General features: G+C 35.2%; 1 protein-coding gene across 1 annotated transcript; it reads right to left on the bottom strand.

The window, feature by feature from the left end:
* Positions 1 to 13,034: 13,034 nt before the first annotated feature.
* LOC145552117 (uncharacterized) lies at positions 13,035 to 21,523 on the bottom strand. Its single transcript, XM_081608514.1, has 8 exons — positions 21,463 to 21,523; positions 20,794 to 20,928; positions 14,683 to 14,856; positions 14,544 to 14,585; positions 14,412 to 14,453; positions 13,772 to 13,855; positions 13,413 to 13,544; positions 13,035 to 13,318 (listed from the first exon to the last, which is right to left on the bottom strand). Exons 1-8 carry the CDS (start codon positions 21,521 to 21,523, stop codon positions 13,035 to 13,037), a joined length of 954 nt encoding a protein of 317 aa, XP_081464640.1.
* Positions 21,524 to 22,610: the final 1,087 nt, after the last annotated feature.

Below are 22,610 nucleotides of genomic sequence, written 5' to 3'. Positions count from 1 at the left end.
CTCTAAAGGCTGCATTAAAAGTTCATTAAAAATGCCAACTTTGCATGATTTTGTAAATTATGATAATTTCATGCAAAGTTGGCATTTTTAATGGACTTTCAGTTTAACTTTTAGAGCAACTTTGCATTAAAAGTGTCGTTATTTACCGAATGACACTTCATGACAACTGTCATAGACATTCACAAAGACTTCTTCATGTTCATGAAAGATGTTATGTCATGTTTATGACAGTGTCATGTCAGTCTTATGCACACCCCTTCAAATAAAGTGTTACCAAATCTTTTTGTATTAAACTTTCAAAGTTTAGCATTATCTTAACAGTTTTTTTCTACTTTTTGCAATTTATTTTTCTCTGGAGTATTTATAAGACCTGCAATGTCTCAGTAGGCACTTTCCTACTAGTGTTTATGTTTTTTTTCTGTTTAAGTTCTCCAAAGTTAAAGTTTAAAGCATAAATTTAAGTTGGCCGTAAAATGTATTTTCTCAATATTTTGGGTTTAATAAATTTAAAGATTTTGTATTGTTACAAGAATTTTTTTACTTTTAATAATTTTACTTGAGGCTGAAAAAGCTGGTTTATTCCGCAATTAAAAATAAAATATGGCCGCCACGCTTGTAAACAAGCAGCTCTTAGTTGTATAAATAATTTATGAATAATTTCAGATGTTTTGTTTCTTATATTAGTCACATAATTTAAATGTTCAGTGGATGAACATGTTGCTACTCTGTTTGAATGTGGTTCTGGGAGAAATGGAGTAAAGTGTTTTATTTACCCTTATTCCTGAAAACAGTTCTTTTGTTTACTCAGCATTTTATTCATATTTTGTTATAAGTAAACATAACCTTAAAATATTTTCAGTAACAGATTGGTGCCATTACAGTTACTCAATATCAGATTTAACCAGAAAACTGAAAAAGAACACTTTTTTCTTTCTTTTTTTACACCTTGAAGCATTGTCATTATCTTAAAGAATTACTTAAAAAACTCAAAGGTGTCTGTAATGGCTATGTAGAGACTTTAATTTTGAAGTACAATAAACCACTTTTTCCAGTTTATATGTGTGATTTATTTGGGATGGGGGAAGCTTTAAATCAGCATTGGGTTGCACACCTGAAAAATAATGAGGTTTCTACTGCAGTTCTCAATTCCTTTATTTCCTGTTTAAGAATCAGCATAATGTTAGAACTGTAATGCAATGATATTGATAATAAAGGGAAAATATCAAAACCAAAAATCATCTGACCATACTAGTGCAATGTATCAATATATTTTCTAATGTCAGACTTATTTTATCAGCTCAGCATGCATTTATCTTATTTTAGTGTCTCTTCTTGTTTACAGATCTTGTGAATGGTTTTGACCCATATTTATTCTGGTGTAACAATGTGTTAAAGCAAATGCAGGCACTCTCAGAATGTCATCAAATATCTACTGAAGTCCAAATTAGTGATGAGGTAGCAAACTGTCAACGCAACAAAATGTTTTTACATTTATCACTGCAGCTCCAAATCTCTGGTAATCAGCTGTCTAGTCTTATGTACAGATCAGTTGTTGCAAACACATCATCTGTGACATCCAGGTTATGCTCTGAAATCAGGTCCACACAAATACTGAAGACATCTTCATCGCATGGAAAGTCTTTGAAAACACAGTTTTCCAAGCAGGCTTCAACCCTGTTCAAGTCAATGCTGTGTAGATAGTCTCTGGTTCCATACGCCTGAGGTACTGTGTACATTATGAATGGTCGCCCATGAGGACTTCGTGAATTGTGTGCTGGACGTATCCTGTGGTGGTCCCAAGCTGAAGCAACTTCATTTAGTTCTTTCTAGAAGAAAACAAAAACCCGACTAAACTCATAGCTTTGAAATAAGCATTCAAAAGTAAAACGGAAGTGTGAATGCATGACTGCTATTTATCCAAAACAGGGAAGTTTAAGTCAAGCAACTACCCAAACATGCAATATTAAAATGTGCTATTAATTTAGTATCATACTCAGAAAATAAATCTTTGCACATTATAACCACTTTATAGCAATTATAAATATTTTCAATAGGTGAGAAGACAGAGCAGCTCAAATCAAGCTCACCTGTATTATGTGGAGAAAACAGAACTGAATCAAGGCTTTGTCCAAGAAGTTGTCCGAGAAGTGACCATCTGCTTTCAGTTTGTCAAAGAGGTCCATCCAGAACTGGATACATTCACTTCGCAGGGTCAACCACCATCTTTCAATCCGCTGATTTCCAGTGCTTGGACCAGATATTACATTATCACTTTCAGGTTGATCTTCTGTAAGATGCAAATATCTTTGCATGCCAGCTGCATTTTTCTGTCCCTAAATCCACTCTCAGTCTTTCAGGACAACCCTCAGCATTAATCACTGCATCCATGAAGTATCCAGCAATGACTCTTGGATCATTATTTGTTTTGTATGCCTCAAGCCATATCAGCCTTCTGGAAAAACCGTCAATGCAACCATTGATCCCAATTCCAAATGGTTTCAGCTTATCATAGCCGTCCATATGCCAAACATAGTTTGGACCACGACTATAGTAAATCCGTCTCCTCAGTCGATTTCTTGACCTTAGGTCCACTCCTTCACCATCTAGTAAGCGTAAAAGGACTCGAACTGTTTCCCTGTCTGTAACAATACCATTCATCCAGCATTTTTGGTGCATCCATCGATATCCGTGACATTGTCCAGAGGTTTCAAGTTGCTGACGAATGAAAGCTGCCACTACACTCACATCAGTTTTGTTCTTTCGGCGCCAAAGTTTCTTCTTATTAAGAATCCTTTCTAGTGTCCTCTTGCTAAGAATAACCCCATGAACCTCAGCCAGCAAAGCAAGAATTTCATCATTGGTTAAACCACATCTGAAATACTCCTCAATTTGTTTATAATCCATTAAAAGGAGAAAAATCTGTGTTTTACTGGTTAGACAAATCAAATGGAATACTGTGTAAATCTCATACAAGACAGCATGTCTACTTTTTTGGAAAAGTCGAAATTATGACTTTGAAAGTCATAATTATGACTTTGAAAGTCGAAATTATGACTTTAAATCTCATAATTATGACTTTGAAAGTCGAAATTATGACTTTGAAAGTCGAAATTATGACTTTAAATCTCATAATTATGACTTTGAAAGTCGAAATTATGACTTTGAAAGTCGAAATTATGACTTTAAATCTCATAATTATGACTTTGAAAGTCGAAATTATGACTTTGAAAGTCGAAATTATGACTTTGAATCTCATAATTATGACTTTGAAAGTCGAAATTATGACTTTGAAAGTCATAATTATGACTTTGAAAGTCGAAATTATGACTTTAAATCTCATAATTATGACTTTGAAAGTCGAAATTATGACTTTAAATCTCATAATTATGACTTTGAAAGTCGAAATTATGACTTTGAAAGTCGAAATTATGACTTTGAATCTCATAATTATGACTTTGAAAGTCGAAATTATGACTTTGAAAGTCGAAATTATGACTTTAAATCTCATAATTATGACTTTAGAAGTCGAAATTATGACTTTGAAAGTCGAAATTATGACTTTGAATCTCATAATTATGACTTTGAAAGTCGAAATTATGACTTTGAAAGTCGAAATTATGACTTTGAATCTCATAATTATGACTTTGAAAGTCGAAATTATGACTTTGAAAGTCATAATTATGACTTTGAAAGTCGAAATTATGACTTTAAATCTCATAATTATGACTTTGAAAGTCGAAATTATGACTTTGAAAGTCGAAATTATGACTTTAAATCTCATAATTATGACTTTGAAAGTCGAAATTATGACTTTGAAAGTCATAATTATGACTTTGAAAGTCGAAATTATGACTTTGAATCTCATAATTATGACTTTGAAAGTCGAAATTATGACTTTGAAAGTCATAATTATGACTTTGAAAGTCGAAATTATGACTTTAAATCTCATAATTATGACTTCCTGTTTAGCTTTTTTTTTTTTTTTCATGGCGGAAATGGGCTTCCATAGGATTTCTGGTTAACATACCTTCATTATCTTTCTGTAGATACTCCATATCAACCTTCAGTGCAGCCAATGAGGAGCTCATCTCTCTCAGCACAGCATTGATGTCCTGTGAACAGGTTTGTTGATTGTCTGAGAGATTCACTGCATCTGCTGCCTGTGATTCTGTTTGCCTTAAAGGTGAAATAACTTCATTGTTAGAGTCTGGTTGAAGCTGAGCTGTGGAGAGAAAGCAGATTAGCAAAAACAACGAGAAAAGCATTGTGATCTCCATTCTCAATGTGGCAGTATGCCCTGTAGGCTTTGAACGCACCACACAAGTGCCTGAATCTAATTGGTTGTGGCGCTCGCTGGCTGCCTGTATATAAAGGGCCCTCCCTCACCTGGTTGACATGACGTTGTTTTCCTTCCGGTTCAGACCTCTGCGTTTGTTGGTGCTGCACGCTGGCTGCAACTTAAGCGCTCAAACAATGCGCTTAACGACACTCTGATCGGCGATCAATTGTACCTTTGGCCGCCTGTACAAGCTCCATGTCTCCTCCTTCCTGTTAGAGGCACTACATAAAGAGCTCGGTGGTAAGTGAAGTGCTGGAGTTTGCATGCTTTTAGATTCCATTTCTAACATTTATTTTTGATAGCCGCTGCTGTTTGTCCTTGGCTGGCTGTTTGTCCTGGGCCGGCTGTTTGTCCTGGGCCGGCTGTTTGTCCTGGGCCGGCTGTTTGCCTGCTGTTCTGGTTGTCCACCTGTCACCTGGATAATCTGTCGGCTGCCTACCTGTCGTCCTGTTTGCTGGCTTCATGCCCGCCGTCCGGATCTGCGTAAAGCGGCTCCTATCACTCGTCCAGTGTGGCTGATTTGGGCTGATTGGGGACCAGCTCGGACTAAGCCTTCTAGTGCCGCTTTGAGTGGCGTCTGCTACAGCGGATCGGTTCCTCCCAGGACAGACTTTTTATTCGGACTATTGCTGCTTGAGTTGTTGTGGACTGAACTGTATAATTGTATTTGTAATTTGAATGTTTCTTCTATTTTAACAGGAACGGCCAGCTCGTGGTGTTGGTGGTGGACTTTCTGGGTGGTGGTACTATTTCTGGTTTGGTGCACGATTTTCTTTTGTTTTGCTTTGTTTCGTTTGCTGTGTTTCTTTTCTTTTAGGACACTACCCCGAATTTCACTCCCGTCTCTGAGTTGAGCCATAACTGATTTTTAAGGTGTTAGTGATTTTAGATTAGTATTTCTGATTAAACAATTGTGTAATAAATAAAATTGTGAGATTGTCTCAAGCCTCATCTGTAGCGGGTCTGTGTGCCTTAAAGGTAACTTTTTAGTAGTCATTGCAACCAATTTTATCTTTGTTAAAATAGTGCCTTTGAATTTAAGTTTCCAATTCTTAACACACTGCTCCCGCCACATCAACATCATATTTTGCAGGTTGCCTTTGTGGTTTCTGTGATGGTCCGAGCCTTAAATATTCAGAGCAGCTGAGTAATAATTAGCTACATCTTTTGTATGAAGGTCATGCAGATAACAGATGTTCTGTGGGTTCGACCAATCAAAAGGCATAACCTTTGGTCATAAACATTATATTACTGGCACACTCTTCTCTTAGCTAAACATTTAACAAAATCTCAAGTTTTATAAACATTTGATTTTGTTGAAAGAAATGAAAGCTGGAAGCAACTGATTTTTGAACAAAGTCATTCTTATTACTTGAATATTAATGATCCATTGTTGCATTCATGATTAATATATTCAATTGGTCATGGTACTGAACACATTTCAGTGGAACTAGTGGTGGGTGGTTCTATACATATCCAGTAAGTAACTTTTATAAAAAATAAATGTATGTTTTACATATTTGTTAAAGCTGTCACTACGTTGTGATAGTATGGAATGACCCAGATAATATTTCTACCAGTGCTAACTAATAACAACCAATCAGAGGCAGGAGGTGGGTCTTAGTGCTTTCATGGCCAGTGATGGGCAGTAACGCATTGCTGTAATTTATTTACTTTTTTCAAGTAACGAGTAAAGTAAGTGACTACAATTCCAGAAAAAAAGTAATTAGATTACTGTTAATTCCCTGCAAGCAGAGTGAAACCGTGCTACTGTTTGTTAGCATCTCAATCACATATGAGCGGTCAGTGGTACCTGTTCCTTCGTCACTGGTCACCTTCCTGTGGATTTTGAACTGATATCCTTGTCTTCAGAGTAAGGATAAACTGTGAATTATTGTGTAATCAAATAACTTGGATCTGGTTTTGTTATTTAAAGACATAATATTATCATTAACCTATTTCACAGGTAAACTGATCTCGTTCTCCAGTACTGTTGATGGCATGTGAATCAGAATAGAACATTGTTGAATCATCGGCTTACATGACAACCAGTGACTGGTTTAATACATAAGGAATGTCAGTATGAACTCAAAAAAAAACAGAAGGCCAAGTTAGCTGTCCTGAGGCAGATTACAGTAGATCACACAGCAGTTGGACACGAATCTACCTGGTGTCAAATCCACAGACAGGGGCTCATCAAGTCTCATCTTTTGACTCTGAAGATTTAAGATAAGCTTCATGATATATTTAAAACTATTACCAACACTATTAGGCTTCGATATTGAAAAAAGACTAAAGTATGTTTCAATCAAAGAGACTTTATTTTTACTTTTAAAATAAACAGTTGCTAAACACTAAAGATTCTATTAAAACAAATCAAAATTTCTTCTGGTAAAGAATTTGCTTTAAAAACGTGGAAGTGTATTATTGGTTTGTTTTTTCTTATGTTATTAAAATAAACACTTAAAATAAAACAGAAAACAAAATTTCAATCTGGAGAGACTCAGACGGAGAAAGAAAGCGATTAAAAGAGTTTAATGACAAAATGAACATAGAAATAAACAAAGTCCTTTGGCGTTCAGGCCCCGGCCGGGGACATCGATCTGGACTTCGATAAGCTCAATGAACATTCCTGATGCAGCATAGGAATGTAGGCCTCCCAGGGCCTGTACTGGTGGCGGCGGTCGGAGGAAGATGAGGCCTGAGAGCCGGGAGCAGAAGGTGGAGATGGGGCGGAGGTGGGTTGATCGCAGCTGGTGAGCAGAGGAGGCCATGGGTGAAGGTCCTTTTGAACTGGAGCCCGAACGATGATTGGCTGGAGTGAGGCTTGGACTGACGCCGATAGGTCCAGGTTGCAGAGAGGGAGGCGCTGATTGATGAGGCAGGTGCGACTATAGAGTCTTCCAGGCTGAACTTTTGTCAAGATTCCATATCCAACAATCATGGCTGCTGAGGATTGGTTTGGTGTAATAATACCTGGGAACAGAAAATCTAAATAGACCTCTGACAATGTAAAAAATTATTTTTATCTATCTTAAAGTATGGATTCATATCAGACATGATGTCATGATGATGCAAAGTTTTCTTCTTGAAGAATATCTGGACTCCTTGATCCTCACATGGGGAAAAGCAGATGACCACTGAAGGTTGTGTGATGATTTTGGTCGTCATAAATCCTTGAGTTTTGCCACTGACGCAAAAACACAACGTCTCCTACCTCTAACTGCAAAGTGACACTATTACCACCACTAACACTGTGAGAAGCCTGATGTTCATATCCAACAATGATTCGTTCTCCATTTCTGAACAGCAGAGCACCTGATCCATGTGAAGCATGTCCATGTCCAAAGATAAAGATCTCAAAGTGGTAGACTCCTCTCACTGGTGCAATAAAAAACCCTGGGGAACACGTTTTTATGTTTTAGTCAATTTTATAGTTTCCATAAATAATATCAATCATAATGTAAAAATTCTGGCACCTGTGTTTGGGTTGTAGGCATTTCCGATGTTTGCAATGACACGCCTGAAGACCAGATTCGTCTGTGCGTTAAATGGTCCAACGTGTCCACTACCTGAGTCCATTAAGGAAGCTGAGAAAGCCACTCGACTCACTGAAAGACAGTAAATTATTTGTATTACAGCACTTACTGATGTCTTATAAATGTATTTGTATTCTTTGAAATGAAATGGGAGTCAATAAGGCACAACAATACTTTTTAGTCAGCAGGAAAGATAAGAAGAAGGTGTATTAAAAGTGTGCAAACACTTTCAGCAAATGGCACTACCCTTATGTTCTTCTTTAAAATGACTCTGCTGGGCTGTGAGGCTCATCACAAGTGGGAAAGAGAAAAATCCATTCAACTACAAATCAGTACAACTTAAAAGTTGCTTTGGCTACCACAAGCTTGACTCGAGCAGCAAATTAAAATTACAACTTTATATGTAGTCGGGATGGTTTCCAGCTGCTGTAATAGTGAATTTATTTTTAATTTCACAAACCTTCTCCTTCTTTCCTCAGAATCTCCACTTCGTTTCCTGTGTTGTTTACCTTGACTTTAACACTGATTAGTTCCTCTGCCTGAGCTGAAATCATATAAATAAGAGTCATAATGATCACTGAATCATCGTTGTCATAATTTTATAAAATTATTATATTAGCTGAAACCCATACAATGTTTAATAGGTTTTAGTTGTTCAATCTGATTCAGTTTGAGATGAGAGAAATTGGTAGGTGACTCAAAGATGATAAGTCAGTCTATCATTATCTACCTTGGTGCTGTTGTTTTATATTGTCCAGCTCTTTCTTCTGGACCTCCATCTCTCTGTCCTTGACTGAAGAATTGAAGAGAACAAACTTTTACTGTGATGTTGTTTGATAATAAACATTTAGATAAAACCATTGCTTATTGAAGCTATATTTTTCAACTTTCATCCATTTGAATGGATGGGTAAACAGCTTTCTGTCTTTTTCTTCGTCTTTTTTTTGGACTGTGGGAGACATAGCCAGTATTTGAACACAGAACGTTCAAAGCATCAATATGGATGAATATTTTATTATTTAAATTGTTTCTTGAATAAAAAATATAAGATTCACTAGAAAAGTGATCTGTTGTAATTTCTTTTATGACTGCCAACAATTAATTTTTATCCACTGTCAGTGCAGCTTTACAGACACACATTTGGTTATTTTTAGCTGTTTTGTAAATTGTCAAGGCATATGTAGCTCTAAATATTATTTCCTATTTGTGGATAACTGATTTTACAATAAACCTCAATAGAGTTTAACTTAGACAGTACAACAATAGTAAACTATGAACACATAGTACAGTTGTTTTGAAACATCTGTTTGCATTGTTAAAACATTTTTTTAATTATTCAATATAAAAATCTAAAATAATTAAAAACTTAAATTTTCAATGTTTTACTTCTATATTTTTTTCTTTCTTTCATACCTTGTTGCTGTTGTTTCAGCTTCTCCATCTCCTCCTTCTGGAACTCAAGTTGTAGCACCTTAGCTGTTTTGGTGAATAGTGAAAGTTAATGTATTTTCTATATAAACAACATCTATATTAACAGAATCTTTCTTCTGGACCTCCATCTCCCTCTCATTGACTGAAGAATTGAAGAGAACAAACTTTTATCTTGATGTTGCTTGATAATAAACATTTAGATAAAACCATGGTTTATTGATACTATATTTCTATACTTTGTTAGTGTATTTTACCCAGAAAACACTTGGAGAAAATACCAGCAAAACCATGAGTGAAATAATGACTGGGCAAGCCCACTATATAATTTACTGGAGGACAAACACACCTCTTTATTATTCTACATACAACTTACTCAACAAGAGAGGGCCCACTTTCTCCAGATGTAATCAAACGTTAAAACAAATTGAAACTCTTCCTCCCTCCTGGGCCCCACTCTGGACTGGGGAACCGCCACACCCCCTCTATGATAAAAGGTACTGAGAAATAAATCAGTGAATTTACTGCAAGTAATGTTGTTTTATGGAAAATTTACCAGCACCACAATTAAAATGAAAAACTTTACCCTGGTACACCAAATGAAAAATAGCTTAGATATTGTAAAGATGGAAGAAAAGCTTTCTTTACCTCTTTGTTTTTAATATTTGATTTGGACACTAAAATAATTATAACTAAGCTACCTTGGTACTCCAGCTTTAGCTTGTCCAACTCAATCTTTTGCGATTCTAACTCCTTCAGCTTAGCCTCTTGTGCTAAAACAGACAAAAAAAAGACACAATATCTTATCATGCAAAAACTACAATAAAAAACAAGACAAAATGTTAGTAAATTTGTTCTCATGTCAAAATATCTTTTCAGAAAACTATATTTTCAAATGGGCAAAAACAAATTCAAGCTTTCTTATCAAACATAATTCTAAGGGTTATGATCGTTTTGAGTGAATCTATTTTGTAACTTCTGGAACTTAAGTGTAAATGTGGTCTTAGTTTTAGCAAATACAGCAATGTCCGTCTCATGTATGTTGGTAGCGATCAACCATAATTTTGTGTAAATATTTTCCTACATGTCATATGCCACAATTGTCTTAATTTTGTTTTTTGTACTTCTAATGGATGAAAAATAAATTACTGATCACAGGAATAACCTAGTTTCACTTTGACCTCATGTTTACCATGTGTGCTGAAGTCACATGTGAGCTTTAACTCGTTGTACTTTCACATGTTGTTATGAAAATCTCCAAAAACTCAGAAAAAAAGTACCTACCAGCCACATCCCCACACTCTGTCTTGTTCCTCAGTGTCCTTTTGAACTGCGTACTGTGAGAATTGAAGTGACACAGAAGGGATGAAGACTTCTGGCACTATAAATCTACGTGGCAATAACCCTCTTTTGTAAAATATACAGAAATATCAAACTTATTTCTAGCATTGCTACAGTATGTTGTGCAAAGTTACTGGTTTACTTGTGGTATGACTGTAACTGTTTGGCTGAAAACAAAACCACAACATTCAAATTTCCACTGAATGAAGGTAGAAACTGTCGTACATCATCATTCAAATCATATTCGTCCACTTAATCATAGTTATCAACCAAAGTTCATCTGAATTCAAAGATTTTTCTTATTAGTCCAAATTCAAATTTGTTAAATAAATGAATCAATTTCAAAGTCTGGATATTTTAATTGCATTCCACCACTAAAATGTATCATAAAATACATATTAAAGTTTGTATCTTTATTGTTCAGTGTTGCTAAAAAAGACAACTTATATACCTTGGTATTGTTGGAAGAGTTCTGACTTTTGTCGCTCCAGTTCTTTAACCTTAGCCGACTGTGCTGAAAAAAGAAAAAAACACAGAACACAGTTAAGAACAGAAGCTTGGGTGAGTAAAACCATTTTCAAAGTCCATTTCCTGGCCAAACACTATTTAAATAAACAGACTTACATGGCTGCTTATTTAAATACACGCCCCCATGTAAGATAAGAAACAATATAAATTCTCTTGTGAATTTGCACCATGCATAAAGTACCTTAGTACAATTGTTCCAGTTCTCTTGTCTTTGTTGCTTGGGCTAAAATAGAACAAATAGTTGTTCATTGGTTCAAGTTTATTGGTTTGGTAAAGTCAGGTTTTAAAAATGAATTATCATACCTTCATTTTCTTTTTGTAAGTACTCCATGCCCACCTTCAGTCCTGCCACTGAAGCACTCACCTCTCTTAGAACAGCATGGATGTCATTTGAACAGACTTGCTGGTGGGTAACGACAGTTCCTGGTGAGTCAAGTTGGTTTAAATGCTCAACACCTTTAGGATCAGGCTGTCCTTGAAGCTGAACTGTTGAAAAAGAACAGACTAGCAAAAGAAATAGAAGCATCTTCTCTTTTCTCGAGCCTTAAGGCTTCGCAGTTCACGTTTCAGGCTGAGAAGCTAGCTTACGTCTTAAATATAGTTTTTGTATCTGTGATTAGCTAGGTAATCATTACAAGATGGGTTTTTTTCCACTCTAGAAGATAATTTTATCTTTGGATTTGTCATTTAAAATTTGAGCTTCCAACCATCAAACACAAATTGACAAGCTAGACACCATCTTCTAAACATAGAATAATTAAACATTTTAAAAAGTGTTTTGGAGGGATAATACATGTTATATAGATTATACATATATTGATGTTGATTAACAAGCAGCTTATGTTTCTGATAAGAGTTTGATTTCTTATTGTAAATGAATAAACCAGGATTAGGGAGCAAAGTCTAACTTGCATTTGCTTCCTCAATATATTGTCTGTGTGATTGATAAGGAAATGAATACATCAATAGCTTTTAATCAACAAATATCAGTGACCTCAATTACTGACTAAATGTGGTTCAAACTCCATCACTAAAGCAGTGAGTGGATTTTCCGTTTTCAAATTTCTTTATGCTGCTGTGGGAAAAGTGCCTTTTGGTTGACTTCTTTCTCTCATTGACCATTTAATTGAGTCCAAACTGCTGTATCAAATTTATCAGGTACCGTATCATCCATTACTTTATGGTCAGAATGAGTTTTAAATTTGCCCTGCATCACAGCACTACTGCTTACACATATTTATACCCAAACAGAAAAAGTACACATTGTAAGATGAGCTGAAGATGGCTTTCCACATATTTATTTCAATAAAACAATATTACACTTAGATCATTCTGTCAAAAACACACATACATATGTTTTTTTAACACATCAAGATATGAAGATGATGCAGCAGTACGGCCAAATTTAAAGGCATCACCCAAAACACTTCATGGAACAGCAAAAAGCAAAATCTTGACCAATCTTGAGCTGGAACATTCTGATTTTAGAGATTTACTTTTTGGATTCACTTGCAAACATTTTGCAGGATCAAATCTAGTGCAGGTTATTCATGTCAAAAGCACTTCAAATGAGATTCTGGGATGTTGAACTGAAATGGTGGGAAAGAACATTGTAAAGGAGGTTTAAGAAAACTCTTTGTACTATGACAAATGAATCAACAGACATTTATACCTAAATATTGTTGTAGAAGAGATGTTGATGCAATAAACAGTTTTAATGTACTTTTGTGGATATTTTGTTGACACGTTTACATATAGAGGATTTTCACATACTTCACTAAGAACTTCCAGTATTTGTTATTGCTTTACATCCACAATATGCAATATTACTAAGCTTGTTGAAAATAACCGTTTTCTGCTCACATGGTGAAAAGCAGGTGACCACTGAAGGTGTTATGATGATTCTGACTGTCAGAAATCCTTGAATTTTGCCACTGACGTATAAACACAACATCGCCAACCTCTAAGAGTAACGTGGCTGCATTGCCAGCTGTAGCTAGGTATGAAGGCTGGGTTTCAGTGGCAATGAAGATATGCTGTCCATTCCTCACCAACACTGCAGATACAAAATGTGAAGGACTTCCTGGTCCACATATGTAGAACTCAAAGTGGTAGGCTCCTCTCACTGGTGCAACAAAAAACCCTGTGGAGCATTTTGTTAGTGCTATATATTTGTCAAAATATTTCTGTAAAGAGTGAAAATGAAAAATTAATTGAAAAAATATACGTTTCAGTACCTGAGTTTCGGTTGTAGGCATTTCCAATATTTGTAACAACATTTCTGAACACCAGAGTTGTAAATGTGTTAAATGGTCCAAAAGTGTTTGTACCCGAGTCCAATAAAGATGCTGAGAAAGCCACTCGTTTCACTGAAAAACAGTAAATTATTTGTATTTCAGCACTTGCTGATATCTTATAAACATATTTGTGTTCTTTGAAATGAAATGGGAGTCAATAAGGGACAACAATACTTTTTAGTCATTAGGGAAGGCAAGGAGAATGTTTTTTTTTTTTTTTTTTAATAAAAGAGGTCTATGTCATGGCCTATATAAATGGTATTGTAACAAAAAATGATTCTGTTTTTGAATGTACAAACCTTCTCCTTCCTTCTTCAGAACATGCACTTGGTTTTCAGTGATTTTTGCCCTGGCTTTAATGGTGATCAGTTCTTCTTCTTGATCTGGAATTATGCAAGCAACAAAATCAAAGTGAAAAACAAATAAAGAAATGTTAAAAACATATTGCAGAAGAGATATTTTCAGTGCAATGAAACCCTGTCAACTGTTTGGAGGGGGAAAAAAATCAAATAACTTTGTTGTCCTATTAGGAACTGTAGTACACTGTATACTGTATCATATAAAGACATGCTACCAGAGATTTCTTTTGAAGAGTCTATGGCATGAGAAAAACAAGGCTGACAATATGCGTCATTAGATAGCTCTGAGTCATGCAGGCTCTGTCTGCATGGAGGTAGACTTTAACTTTAACTAGGTGTTTGTCTGTCTGTCTGTCCACATTGTAAAAGAGTGCTAAGAAAATTAAGAATCTCTTTCTTCTCTGAGTCCACATTATAGGTACAGTAAATACCTTGGTTCTGTTGCTCCATTTCTGTCATCTTTACATCTTGTACTAAAAGTGAAAGCAAAAAACCCAAACACAACAATTATGTTTTCATTTAACAATGCAACATTCTTCTGATCTCCCGTGTGCAACATTGCCAATTTAGGAGTAGATACCTTGGTTCTTTTGCTCCAGTTTACTTGCTTTCGTGACTTGTGCTATTAAACAAAACAAAATATACAAATGACAACATCCTTTATCACCAAATAAAACATTCTGTCTATTAGGTCAATGTTAACTTTAAATACCTTTCAGCTGTTGCTTAACCTCATCCAGTTCTCTTGCCTTGGCTGTTTGTATTAAGAAAATGAACAAGAAATTGAATTTAATGTTGTTTGATGTTGTTTCCATGTAAACACCAGCAGTGATTCCTCAAGGTAAACATACCTTCATTATCTCTCTGTAGGTACTTCACTTCCACCTTCAGTCCAGCCAGTGAGGCTCTAATCTCTGTCAGCACAACACTGACGTCCTGCGTGGACAGGTTTTGTTTGGCATTTTCTGCTTCTCCTTCATTTGATCCATTTTGCCTTAAATGTGAAATAATTTCATTGTCAGACTCTGCTTGAAAATCAGCAGTGGAAAGAGCACAAATTAGCAGCAGCAATGGGAAAGACATGTTAATCTCCATTTTTAATGTCTGTATTGATCCAAGACTTATATAGGGCATTTATGACCTCAGTCAGAGATCTGTTAATTAATAGTCAGAAACACGTGCAGGTGATAAGACAAATTACAGTGGAAAACAACAACAGAAACAGAGTTGATGGAATTTGACCTACTTTTGTGTCTCTTTATCTGACTCATAAAAGACTGTTACAGTCAAACATTACCAGGCACATGCAGTGCAGAGGGAGGGGGCCTGGGGGTGCTTGAGCACCTGCCCTTTTTGCTCCTTGAACCCAAGTGCCCATTTGGTCAATTTTTTATTTTTATTTTTTGCATTATTTTCTAAGCCCTCTTGTGATACATAACATGTACTAAAAGTATTATTATTATTATTATTATTATTATTATTATTATTATTATTATTATTATTATATTATATATTTTTTGTACAACATAATAAGCCCTCTGGTCACCTTGTTACCTTTGACCTTTTGCCCGTGACGCATGACGCTGTTGCCTCTCGCGCAGTGAGATAAGGCGGCTAACTGGGGCTGAACGTAGCGAACGTTCCAGAATACAGAACAGTTTTTGGTGAAATAAAAAAACGTTTTTGGTGAATAAAGTGAAGTAGACTTGCTACTTGTCAGAAGACGGAAAACGTTGAAGTATCATTTCTGCTTCAGCTCGGAGTCGCGGTTTAAGCAGAGAGGTAATGAAATACAACAGACACTAACAGGCCTCTGTGTCTGCCTTTCTCTGAAGAACTACTGAACGGGAGGAGACAGCCAGGTGAGGAGAAACTGTTCTTATCTATCGATTCAGTATTTTTACCAAACAGACATTAGGCTGTTGTTGTTGTGCTATTAGTTAGCTGCTAGCTAACGATTTTGCTAGCAAAGCAAGATGACTAAAAGCTTCTCCCCTGTACCGTTAATGATAGCGGTCATTCTTTAGTATTTATTATGCAATAGGGGCACATCACCCCTCCTAAACCTGTCATCTCCATAATGGATATATGTCCATGGTAAATGTATCTTGAAGGAGAATAACACTTAAATAAAAGTCCAACAAGAATATTCATTTAGAATTAAAAATAACTCACCCTGAATTACCATGATAGATATAATGAATGTAATAAAAGTTTGTCATTAATGATGGGGAAAAAAACTCAACCCAGACTTTAAGTAAGTTTAGAGTCTGGTTACCAGAGTATGAAGTTAATTTTTTTCCCCCAATTATTCAATGGGGGGGAAAAAAACTAACCTCAGTTAAAGTAAAATAAAATTGTAATCAAAACATTTGGAATTGTAATGATTTCTTTTTTAAAAAAACAAATCGTTTTGTTTAAAAAAACTTTTTTTTATTTAAATAACTAATTTTTGTCTTGTGAACATAAAAAGTTATTTGTCAAACATAAACTTTTATTTGCACACATCAGGAATCTTTTATTGTGATTTTAGTCTCTGCCCACGAATTATGTGAGAATCACAAGCAAAACTTTGAGTCACAAACAAAACCTTAGAATATTAAGAAAAGATTTCTGACATGCAAAATAAGTTTGTTTTGCAAAAAAAAAAAAATTCACTTCACGAGACAAATGTGTAATTTAAATGTTTAAAAAAGTTTTTTAAGCAAACCCAGTAGGCTTTTCTCATGGTGACATGCATTAACAATTAAATTTTTGCTTTTGTTTTTTTCGTTTTTCTGCAGTTCCACATTAAAGTTTGATGCAGCTCTGCTTTCCTGAATGGACCATCTTCATCTCCACTGCAAGTGTAGCAAACAGGCAGCTCTTTTATAGATTACAGTACATTAAAAGGTTGCATTGTGCCTTTGTTTATATTTTTAATAGTGTAATTATGTAAAGACAAAATATGTCTGGTCCAGCTCTGATTTACATATCTTGCTAAATCGCGGGTTTGAATATTGCAGTACTTTCCTATAACAAAATAGACCTGCAGAAAGAAATTACTAATAAAATATCTTACATATGCATAGTTGTATGCTATGTAGAGATTCTCCTTAGCTTTGATTGTATATCTCACATTTTTGTAATTTATCATTGTTTATTAAACTTTGAAAGCTGAGAGGCTTTGTTAATATTCTGTCCTAAAATACGGTTGGATGTGCCCTTTTTTTTTGAGCACCTTTAGTGGTCATTGCCAAAATAAACCCGTTCATTTATGATCAGATAGTAGAGAGAAAACAAACATAATGGGCCCAATTGTAAAGCTTACAAAGCTCAAGGGCAGCGTTTTGAGTTCCTTTAAGTGAACTGTCTGAAATTTATGTTTTTAATGTTCATTTTTATATAATACAAAGTATGACAGCTATCAAAGGGAGATACATTTTATTACTAGTACATAAAGCTCTCAGTGAGAGAATACATCAGCTGAACACACTTAATTTAATGTAGTCTGTCATCACTGCATGTATGGCTGTGATCTATTTTCTTTCTTTTTTTTTTAAAGTATGCACTGTAATTGATCATCAGTTTTGGAATATCTTTGTGCTGTTCTTATGCTGATAATTAAGATTTTTTTTGAGTAAAATACATGCTGCCAGAGCTGTTGATGTGAATAGAAAAAACCAAAGATTTAAGCCATGATTTACAATGGATGTGCTAACTTACTTTTTACTTTCTTAAAGTGAAAAACAATTTCCACCTTCTTAGAGTGCTGTTAGTAGAGATGTCTAAACATCTGTTCCTTGTGACATGGAAACTGCTTTACTATTGTGGTGTTCCACACACAGAAATAATTGAACCTCTAGATTTAAGATTGTCAGACACTTTTGGTATGATTATGCTCCTATGTGTTGGAGGCTGTTTGGTTGTAAATCTGAAGATAAAGGAAATATTTTTAAAAATCACCACTGGTGGCGCTCTTGCTGTGCACAAGAGATGTGAGGTGGTCCTGTAAAGAATAAGGCGTGTTCCTCGTTTGAAAATAAAAGTTGCCATTTGCTACTTCCAGTTATCTGCTTGAATATTATTTTATGTGACCTAGTGTATCATACACAACTATGAAGTAAACCTGTTCAATAAAATCTCCTTCAAATATGGCACAGAGGATGTCATCAGGATACTGTTAAAAAGGACAAACTTTCTGGAGCAACTTGCACTGTGTTCAAAGTTTTTTTCTGATAACACTTACAGTTTGCTTCCTGCTTAGATACAACAAGAAAGACTGTAATAGAGAGCAAAGTTTAATGAGCATTTTCTGCATAGGACAATTATACATGTATAGTAATTCAGATACAAAATTACTAAGTCGACATACTATCTCATTACATATATTTATTTATACATACTGTATATACACACCATGGACATGGACTTGGACATGTTCCAAGCTTATCACAGGGCCAACACAGAGACAAAAGAATAGACCCTATGGACAAAATCTGAGGTTTCATAAGGTGGGGTTGCCCAGAATAGAGGTTCATAAATCAAACATGCAATAAGTCCTATCATTATTACTGCACCCAAATATACAAGTCCTTCACTTGAGATAAGATATATTATTCAAAGTTACAGAAACAAAAATATATTATGTACTAGCAGAATATAAGTATTACAGTCCACAAAAGTTAGTGCTAATAGACAAAGCTATCTAGATGCACTAGGTAGGAAAATCTGACAAGGCAGTACAGATTGTCAGAACACCAGATCTATGAAAAGTGATGATCTTCTCATCATTAGTCTTTTGTTCATCTGTGATTGTTCAAATAAGCATTTCAACATGTTTCGTACACTGTCAAAAATAATAAGAATTTAAGATAAGAATGTTACCATTGGATTTTCCATTTAAATAATTGCAGCCTTCAAACAAAAATTGTCAAGAAGGCTACCATCACAAAAGTAGAAAAAATGAAAAAAAAAATAATTTTATTTAATTAAATATTTTTCAGGAATATTATATATTGTACAAAACATACATAATAGAAGTAACAGTTCCTTCCACACTTTTAATGCAATTTTCGATTAAAAGTGTCATTATTTACCGTATGACACTTCATGACAACAGTCATAAATATACATGAAGATTCTTTCATGTTCATAACAGGTGTTATGTCACATTTAAGACAGTTTCATGTCAATATTATGCACAACCTGTCAAATAAAGTGTTATCCAGTTTGATTTTGTATACGAATAAACTAGGATTGGGAAGCAAAGTTTAATTTGTCTTTGCTTCCTCATTATGTCTTCTGTGTGACTCAACAAGGAGGTGAAAACTTCATTAATACTTGCTCACCAAATATAAATGACCTCTTTTACTGATTAAACGCAGTTCCAGTTCCACCAGTGAAGCCTTACCTGATGAGTAAACTCTTCTTGTTTTACAGTTATTCACTCTGCCTTGGGGAAATGGCCTTTTGATTTACTCCTTTCAATGATTTGCCTTTTAATTAAATCCAAACTGCTCAAACAAATTCATCAGATACAATACAATATTTCATTGTTGTCAGAATAAGTTTGAATTTTGCACTGCATCACACATTCACAGAAATGATTCAAGGTAGAGTTAAGTTTTATGCATTTTCATCTGTGTGATTTTATTTAAAAGCTCAATTGTATATGCATTTAAATAAATTATCTACACGATCTAATCAATTCTAGATGAATGTACTAAATATAATTAGTGAACATATGCTAATAAAGTTTGAATAATTAAACTTGTAAAACAAGCAAGATTCTGGTGTTTACATTTTTTGTGATTGGTTTTCCTTGAAGTTATAAGTGAAATGGGGAATCAGAGACAATGTCCTTCACCAGGAGGTGGCAGTAAAGTCCCTTAAGTTGGTAAAAGAAGAGGATGTACTTTCCCCAGAACTCAGGTCCATGTGGTGGCTCTGTGGGTAGAGTTGCTGTCCTTTGATTGGAAGGTTGTAGGTTCAATTCCAGCTTTCTTCTGCCACATGTCAGGGCAAGGCACTTAACCTCACATTGCCTACTGATCTGAGTACAATGTGAGACTTTAACTAGTGTAAAGTGCTTTGAGAGGTCAAAAATGATTGGAACAGTGCTATATAGTCCATTTACCACCATAATTAAACAAATGGAAAGAAATTACATAAATGTGATGAATTTCAATAATAGTTTCAAACTATTTATTGGAATATAATAGTTTGAAACACATTTATTTATGCTAATTATGATTTTCAGCCTACAGCAAGTTAAAATATAACATTTACATTTACAATTGAAGTATTGTTGCACAGTTGGTAAAGCTGTTGCCTTGCAGCAAGAAGGTTCTGGGTTTGATTCCCAGCCTGGGTCTTTCTGCATGAAGTTTGCATGTTCTCCTTGTGCATGCATGGGTTCTCTCCTGGTACTCTGGCTTCCTCCCACAGTCCAAAAACATGACTGTCATGTGTCTCTAAATTCTCCCGAGGTGTGTGTGTGTATGGTTGTTGTCCTGTCTGTCTCTGTGTTGCTCTGCAACACACTGGCAACCTGTCCAGGGTGACCCCGCCTCTCGCCTAGATAGGCACCAGCAACCCTCCCAACCCCAATAAGGGAAAGGGTGTTAGAAAATGGATGGATGGACAATTAGAACAAACAACCTGATCAGGACATATTGTTATTGACAACATATACGTGATTAAATATTCAATTAAAAGTCATACAAACTGACACATGCTCTCGCAGTCTTCAGTAAATATGCTTAATTCGGCTAAAAAATTGTATTAATGAATTTATTAATTCCCATTGATCTATATACTGGCATTATGTTTATGTTTCTTATTCTTTATTGAGGTTTCTTTTTTGATCCAAATTAGGTATTATTTAATTTATTTTAAACAAAATCAATGTTGAAATAAACAATCTTTTTTAGGAAGGAAGGAAAGCAACTCATTACAGATGAATACATAACACTTTGTACCTGTGTTTGGGTTGTAGGCATTTCCAGTATTAGTAGCAACATGTCTGAAGACCAGAACTGTTTCTGTGTTAAATGGTCCTATGTATCCTTGAGCACCCCCAGTGAACACTGAGGCGGAGAACGCCACATGTTTTGCTGACACAGAGAAAGCAGCAGTTATGTCTTATGGAGTTTAGAGACCAGTTGAAGACAAATTTATGTCTTCAACTGGGTCACAGTTGAAGACAGTGATCCAGTTGATCATTGTCAATGAGATCACTGACAGTTGTCTCGTCTATTCTGAGATTTTGAAATTGTTTAAATAATTTTTTTTTGCTTTTCCTAAAACCTTTATTGAAAAAAAATGTTTCATGTCATTTATTACATAAAATGATTTATTGTTAAAGTTATAGATACCTTGGTACTGCTGCTCAAGACTTCTAACTTTTGTCAATTGCTCTAAAATAGTAAAAACCAGGCAGACAATTGATATTAGTTATAAACAGTATAATGTCCTTCTTATGCTAAATGTTGGCTTATAAATACCTTGGTATTGTTGTTTTAGCAAGTCCAGTTCTTTAGTCTTAGCTGTTGCAGGAGTAAAATGAAAAACATTGAAATGGGACTGTTTGAATATAAACACTTCAGTTTTGTGATTTCTGGAAGCTTTGATTGTCCTCATTAACATACCTTCATTCTCTTTCTTTACGTACTCCATATCAACCTTCAGTCCACCCAATGATGCGCTCATCTCTCTCAGCACAGCATTGATGTCATGAGAGCTGGTTTGTTGATTATTTGTCAGGTTTTCTGTGTCTCCTACCTGTGATCCAGTTCGCCTTAAATGTGAAGTTCCCCACAAGATGGAGATGTTGAAGTTACAACCTTCGACGCCTCCATTTTCAGCCTGTCCCTGGCTGAAAATGTCAGATAAACCCTTAAATAGTTTATCTGACAATAGCTGATTATCACTTGCTAGATTGTAATAAGACTTGAAAAATATGGACTTTGAACATCGCTTGTCATTTACCAGTGTGTGTGTGGGTGTGCAAGGAGGATGAGCAGCTACATTCATGTAATTTACAGAGTTAAAACCCACCTCCCGCCTCTGATTGGTTGTTTCGAGATAGCGATTACCGGATCAAAAGCCTGAATACTATTTAGAGGTTTGTTTCAATAAGTTACATGTCAACATATGAAATCATTTTTGCCAACATTCATTGTTCTGGTTGTTTTCTGTTCTCATCTGTACATATTTCTTTATGTATTGCAGAATATGCACTTAGATGCTATATATTAAACTCTTAATCCTGTCACTGAAGGGTTTCAGTTACATTAAAATTGTTGCTTTAATTTAGTGCTATGCTGTATCAATAAACTACCATGGCATAAGTAGATATCTTTGTTTTGTTGGTTGTGTTACTCCAGTACAAAAATGACACAAAGGTAACAGTTTCTGGTTAACTTGCTATATTCCTTTTCTATCCAAACTGCAACCTTTACAAATCTTTTATCATCAAATCCTGCAGTTTCATCAGCACCATTTTCTTGTCTTAGCTGTTTGTGTGGATATAAAAGAAAAGATTGCAAAGCAATGATCTCCCCATGAGTAATTCTTAGCATTATTTACTTATGTGATGCATCTTATTTATGAACATACCTTCGTTGTCTCTCTCCAAGTTTCCCACCTTCACCTTCAGTCCAGCCAGTGAACCAGTCATCTCTCTCAGCACACCATTGATGTCCTGGGAACATGTTTGTGGTTGGTTTGAAAGGCTTTCTGTGTTGTTCTCTTGTGATTCAGTTTGTCTTACATATGAAATTATTTTATTGCCAGA

The sequence above is a fragment of the Poecilia reticulata genome, chromosome 7 (genome assembly GCF_904066995.2).
Source record: "Poecilia reticulata chromosome 7, P_reticulata-male-v2, whole genome shotgun sequence".
Lineage (NCBI taxonomy): Eukaryota > Metazoa > Chordata > Actinopteri > Cyprinodontiformes > Poeciliidae > Poecilia > Poecilia reticulata.
This window is presented reverse-complemented; position numbering and strand designations above follow the sequence as displayed.

What these genes read in the sequence shown, in the direction of transcription:
- LOC145552117 (XM_081608514.1), bottom strand. Translation starts at nt 21,523, where the DNA reads ATGAGCGCATCATTGGGTGGACTGAAGGTTGATATGGAGTACGTAAAG. An exon ending in TGCCTACAACCCAAACACAG is followed by an intron (nt 14,857 to 20,793) that starts GTACAAAGTGTT and finishes ATTTTCAAGCAG; the next exon opens with AGTCTGACAATGAAATTATT. An exon ending in TGCCTACAACCGAAACTCAG is followed by an intron (nt 13,319 to 13,412) that starts GTACTGAAACGT and finishes AATGCTCCACAG; the next exon opens with GGTTTTTTGTTGCACCAGTG.